Source organism: Falco biarmicus, chromosome 1 (genome assembly GCF_023638135.1).
Source record: "Falco biarmicus isolate bFalBia1 chromosome 1, bFalBia1.pri, whole genome shotgun sequence".
NCBI lineage: Eukaryota > Metazoa > Chordata > Aves > Falconiformes > Falconidae > Falco > Falco biarmicus.
This window is the reverse complement of record NC_079288.1, coordinates 23,734,240-23,740,239: the sequence shown is the minus strand read 5'-3', so window position 1 is coordinate 23,740,239 and position 6,000 is coordinate 23,734,240. Positions and strand designations below refer to the sequence as shown.

At 48.4% G+C, this 6,000-nt stretch overlaps 1 protein-coding gene across 1 annotated transcript in view; it reads left to right on the top strand.

Annotated features, from left to right (window-relative positions):
• The first annotated feature begins 4,346 nt into the window (after positions 1 to 4,346).
• The window catches only part of CASTOR2 (cytosolic arginine sensor for mTORC1 subunit 2), a 124,214-nt gene continuing 122,560 nt past the window's right edge, over positions 4,347 to 6,000 (top strand). Inside the window, exon 1 of the mRNA XM_056362727.1 lies at positions 4,347 to 4,755. Coding sequence (XP_056218702.1) covers positions 4,643 to 4,755 — 113 coding nt within the window. The 5' untranslated portion in view covers positions 4,347 to 4,642. The remainder of the gene's footprint in view (positions 4,756 to 6,000) is intronic.

Below are 6,000 nucleotides of genomic sequence, written 5' to 3'. Positions count from 1 at the left end.
TTCATTGCCTGCCTTTCTGTGCCTTTGTTTACCTGTTTGTCTAAAGAAGCATTACCCTCTCTGGGTCAAAAAGGCCTGTTTAACTTAAGCAAGGAGTTCCACGATAATTATAGTTACTTAGTAACTTTCATCTTAGGGTAAACTAGTTAAGGCTGTTAAGAAATGAGATGGCTTTCCTTTTGGTCAAAACTAGTGACTGACCTGAAGATACCTCCAGTCCTCAGAGCTTTAAACAGTCTGCAGTCAAAAAACATTCTCTGGGCTTAGAAGCTAGAACAGATTGCTGTGTCCCTTACGTACTGGGTCTGAAAGGGACCCCAGAAATGCACAGAGACCCTGGTTTCACACCAGAACTATAGACTTGCCAAGAACTTCATATGGTCAGCCTACTGCAGAAAAGCAAACACTGGTATAAACAACTGCGACACTGGATTCATCTTGCCTTGGGCATATTTATCCAAGGTATTTCCATTACATTATTCACATTAGGACTTGTATTTTCTGCTATTTTAGATCTTGGAAGCTGTTGCAAGCCCTAGTCAGAGGTCAAGATGCTGTTGAACTTCAGATATTTCTGCAAGAAGAGTATAATTCTGCCAGCAGCAGAGCAATGTTAGATTTGCAGCAGTGCAGTGTCATACAAATCTTGTGAGATAATTTAAATATTTTTAAAATGAGGTTTTATTGCCAAAAATGTAGATACTGCATGTTAAAATCCATCTGTAAAAGGCTACCATAGCTTCATTTTTGAGAACTAAATAGGGTAATCTGGGGCTTTTTTATGCTATCAGAAGAGACCACAAATGATTTAAGAACTTCCTTCCACCATCTAAATAAAATAATACTGAAATATCCTGCTGTAGTTTGGAGTAACTGCATAAAACATGATGACTCACGTGGTTAGAAATCCTTTATTTTTCTCTGTGTACAGTGCTGATGTTCATGAACTGTTTGTCACAGTGAGTAATTACATTCCTTTCACCTAAACTGTTTCTACATATTTTAAATTTCTATTTCCTGAAACAGTGATTGTTGTTGAGTGTTTCAGTTTGGTTTGGAAGCCATCTGCATGCAGAGACTTGGGTGTTGGACTGTGGTGTGCTTTGTGAGAAATTTTGTATTCAGACTCACAAGAGCTAGAGTCTCCCAAAGGACTGTTGGTGACCTGTACCTGGCTGTACCTTGGTTGCTGCTGAGATAAACGTTAAAGGCAAAAATACAGACCATCTTCTTGAACTCTTTTTTTGTAAAACACTGCATTCCTTATGAGGACCTCAGTTCCAGACAAGTAGTGCCCCAGGGCGAACAGGAGATGGCTCTTGCCCTGCTCACCAGCTGAAAAGTGCCCATCTGTCCAAGTACAGTCTCTGTTCTTCTATCAGGGAAACCCCACCACCTCTAGCCTAAAGGCTTCAAAATCCAAGTTTTGCTTAGCATTTATGGGTGGTATCTGACCTAGAGCACTTAGGAATCTCATCTGCTTAACGATGGCTCATAAGTGCTCTGCTGTCTATCCAGGCAGGAGATGACTCATGGTGCCTGGTCCTCATACTGAGATTTGTTTTGCTGCTATCTCATCTTCCTGTTTTCTTGTCCATCCTCCCTTTTCCTTTGTTCTGTCTGCCCAGCATGTGCTGTGGTAACTGGCATTGTAAGCTGTGTGGGCAGGGAATGGGTTTTGGTTTTAATAAAAAAGTGTGGTTACATCATCTTGCACAACAGGTCCCTGCTCTGTTGCTGGGCCAAGTGAGTCCTTTCGAGCTGCAAAAATATGGAAAACTTGGAATTGCAGTAATCAAAAGATATTATAGCATGTTATATAAAATAACAACACATTCTAGGCTGCTCCCTGTGTGGAATCTCCCAGGTATACCTGGCAACAAGGGAGAGAGATCTGAATACTAATGACAGCTGGAAGAGGGGGTCCTTAATAGTATTTTGGCTAATTGCCAAATTGCCTGTTCTTGATAAGTTTGCCTAGGCATATTTTTCATGTGTAGAAAATTAGGTCGGGTGTTGGTAGGGCTTTATATTTTCCTAATGCTTCCTACAGTCTTCTGTGTGAAGGTTCACATAGCCATGAGGTCTGCGTTTCCAGCTCAAAGAGGCCTTCAGGCTTTCTTTGAAAGACTTGGAAAACCAGAGCCTTTGAACAGGCCCAGGAAAGAAATAGCAATTTTGGAGAGCACCAGATGTAAACTTACAAAATGAAGAAGTATTTTTGTGTTTTGTGGGTTTGGGGGGGATTTTTTTTGCTTGTTTGCTTGATTCTTCTTTTCTCAGTAAATCCAGATGACTAACCCAGGGCTTCTTTTCTCCTTCCCTGCAGGCAGAACAAAGTCTCTGATGATTTGCTTGCTTCAAAACGTCCCCACTGATTTTACCTTTGGGTCTGTTCTACCATCTCTCATTGTTCATGTAAGCATTTTCTGTGGTAATTAGACTGGTAATAGCATAATCCCTGGTGGCCTTCCTGGAGTGTCTGGCCTTTCTGGGTTGAGAAAGCTCTGCTTGGGGGCAGCATATTTTTTTCTCTTAAGTGGGAAGAGTTGATGTGAATGTTGTCCTGATTATGATGGAAAATCTTTTAGACGAGGAAAGTTTCGCAGCATTTCCTAGAAGTGATTCAGGCTACATTTGTCCTATTTCCTCTGGAAGCTCACAGCAACCTTGACGGTGTATGTTTTTTCCCTGGCTGCTTCCTTCTGGACTCGCTGGTCTGCATTGTCCCAGAGGAACACAGATATCTCTGTGATTTGTAGATGCAGGTGCAGGCACTTCTTGTGGCTGGGTGCAGATACATTCAGAGCTTTGAAGAGCAAGACCTTGAACTGGCAGTGGAAGTAGATTAAAAATCCTCTTTGGCTTCCTAAAATGCAATGCCTAGTCATCTGAACTTCTGTGTGAGGCAACAACGAAAAACGACTCCTTGTTTTTTAAAGGCTTTTAAAAAATGAAGTAGAGATTTGATATTCTACCTTTGTTGCCTTTCCTCTGAACAATTTCAACTAATTTCAAGTTTTGCCTTTTGGGATATAACAAAATGAAGACAGCCTTTCAGAAGTATGGCCACAGGCAGAGGAAGAACAGACATGTCTAGGGGAGAAATACAGCCATCCAGTGGGAACTAACAGAATAGAAAGGATTTGGAAATCCTAGTTTCATATGCTTATTTCCAGAGCTAGATTCAATGGATTTCTGCCACAAGAACACAGGCCCTAAAAGCTTAATTTACAACTGCAGAAGCTCTTCCTTCTGTATAGGGAAGAGGAATGGCCTGGAGTGGGCTTGGCTAAGCAAGCTCTGATGTTGTGCGCTTGGACACATCCTGTGCCTCAGTTTCCCCATGTGTAGAACAGAAGGGCTGCTATTGATGGTCTTTTATAATAAAGCCTGTGTAAGATCTATGAATGAAAGGTGCCATAGTGGTCCGGGTGGTATTGTTGCCATGTTCATGGCAGAATCAGTGTGATCTGAAGTGAGAGGGAGCCCTGCACAGAACCTAAAGTCAGGTTTATGGCCCAAGTCCTGTTTTAAGAATACCCCAAGCCTGAATTTAATTCCCGATTTTGTCTGTGCGGTGTCAGTGAGGCTTGTGCAGAGGAGCCGGTGCTACAAACAGCGTGGCTGGGGCCAGTATCTTGGGGCTAGCCCCATGGCAGTCCCGGTGGCGGAGCAGCCCCCATTTCTGGGGTGCTGGTTAGAAGGTCTGTCCATTCCTACCTCCCTTTCAGCCTCCTTGTGTTGAGGAGCCGGGTGAGGGCTGGGATGAACAGGCCATTCATCCTCCCACTGTTACCAGCTGCCAGATGGACAAGGCTGTTTTTATGTTCTTAACAACTGTGATTTTACCTCTGTAACACTTCCATGCGAAGTGAGGGGTTTTTCCTCTTTATTTTTGCTGCACAGGGCAATAGAGGAGGACTCCCAGTCTGCCACGTAAAAGGATAAACAGGGTAAGGCTTGAGCATTTCCTTATTGTTAATGAGAACTTTTGAAGTTCTCCTTTCTGCTGGTTTTTGGTTGTCAAAGATTTTCCAGCTGCCCAACGTGCCTCCCTTCCCCGAGTCGAACGATAATGAAAATTCAACAAAACAAAGGTCGGGCGCTCACAAGGATTTATTACAAATTTCCTTTTTTTTTTTTTTTTTTTTCCTTTTTTTTTTCTTAATGACCGGTCAGAACCGTAGCCGAGGGGAGAGGCGGTGCGGGGGTGCCCGGGCCCCCGCCCCCGGGCCGGGCCGGGCAGGGCGGGCGCCCCGGTGCCGTCCGGCGGCGGCGCGGACTCCAAGGCCCGGCATGCGGCGGGGCGGCGCGCAGGCGCGCTGGGCCGGGCTTGAGTGGCAAGTTGTTTGTTCCAGCGAGCACCAGCTGCTCGGCACTCCGGGCTCCGCTGCCTCCCTGCCCGGCTCCGCTCCGCGCCCCGCCGGCCTCCCCCGCCGGGCCAACTTTTGCACCCTCTGCTCCTTCATCCCGCCCCTCCCCGCCCCCGGAGCCGGGAAGGGGGAGAAGGAGCCAGGGAGAGGGGGGGGAAAAAAAAAAAAAAAAGGCACCGACAATAACAGCCCCCCTCCCCCTCCCCATTCAAAAACACAAAATAAACCCCAGGGATAGATGAACTACAAATGAGAAAGAGGAAAAGATGGAACTGCACATCCTAGAGCACAGGCTCAGAGTGGCCAGCATAGCCAAGGAGAGCATCCAGTTGTTTACCTATGGATTAATCAAACTTGCTTTCCTGTCCTCCAAGACGAGGTAGGTGCTGGGGCAGGGGCAGCGCGGGGGCTGGGGGCGCCCTCCTTGCAGGGGGACAGGGTGCTGGGGGGCACCCTCCTTACGAGGGGGCAGGGTGTTGGGGGCCTAACCTCCCTGCTACGAGGGGGCTGGGAGGGCACCCTCCTTCGTGCAGCAGGGTAGGGTGCTGGAGTAGGGGGCACCCTCCGTCCCGGGGTGGGGGGTACCTTCCTTGCAAGGGGGCAGGGCAGCCTTCTCCTTGAAAGGGGGTGGGTTAATGGGGGGCGGGGGGCGCCCTCCTTCTTGAAGAAAACCAGGGTCCTGGGATGGAGGACACTCCTCCTTGCAAGGGAGCAGAGTCGTGGGGTGAGAGGCGCTCTTCTTGCAAGGGGGCAGGGTGTTGGGCTGGGGGCACCCTCCTTGCAAGGGAGCCCTTCCTGCCAGGGGGCAGGGTGCTGGAGTCGGGGGGACGTCCCCCTTGTAAAGGGGAAAGGTGCTGGGGTGCGTGAGGGCACCCTTCTTGCAAGAAGTCAGGGTGCTGGGGAGAGGGGGGCACTCTCCTCGCCAGAGGACAGGGGGTTTGGGGGTGAGGGGCGATATCTGGGTCTTCCCTGCGCTCCACCCCCCCATCCCAAGACTGGGAGATGGTGGTGGGGGTCAGCGCTGGAGTTTGGGGTCCCCCCGTGAGGTTTTCGGGCAGACCCCGTGAGGCTCCTGCCGCCTGCCCGGGCGCTGCGCTCTGCAAGGAGCGGATGAATGAAAACAGGTGGGGGCCGCGGGGGGCGGCCGGGGCCGGCTGGGGGCGACCACCGGACAACAAAGGCAACAACAGCAACCAGAGGAGGAGGAGGAGTGGTGGTGGTTTCTTTTTTTTTTCCCCTCTCCCCAACCTTCCCCCCCCCCCCCCCCCCCCTTCCCCCGGGTTGTTGTTCGTTGCAGCACTTACTGAAAGAATCATCTTTCAGTGTTTGTTTTAAAAGGTGCTTTTTCAGTGCTGCCAGATTAGGAGGACGGTGGGCAATGCATGCTTTGCATTTGGTTCTCTTTAAAAATTGTGGTATTGAGTAATATGCATTGTGATAGCTTTCGGGGAGAAGAAAAACAACAACCGTAGTGGAAGGCACTGTGAGAAATTATTATTTTTTTTTTTTTTAGGGCAAGGAAAAAAATACTCTGGCCGGTTTATTGAATGTGTATAAGCTGCCTAGGCCTTTCTCAGCAAAATGACTGGAATTGCAATTGCATGTTCTTGTGTCTTCACTTAGC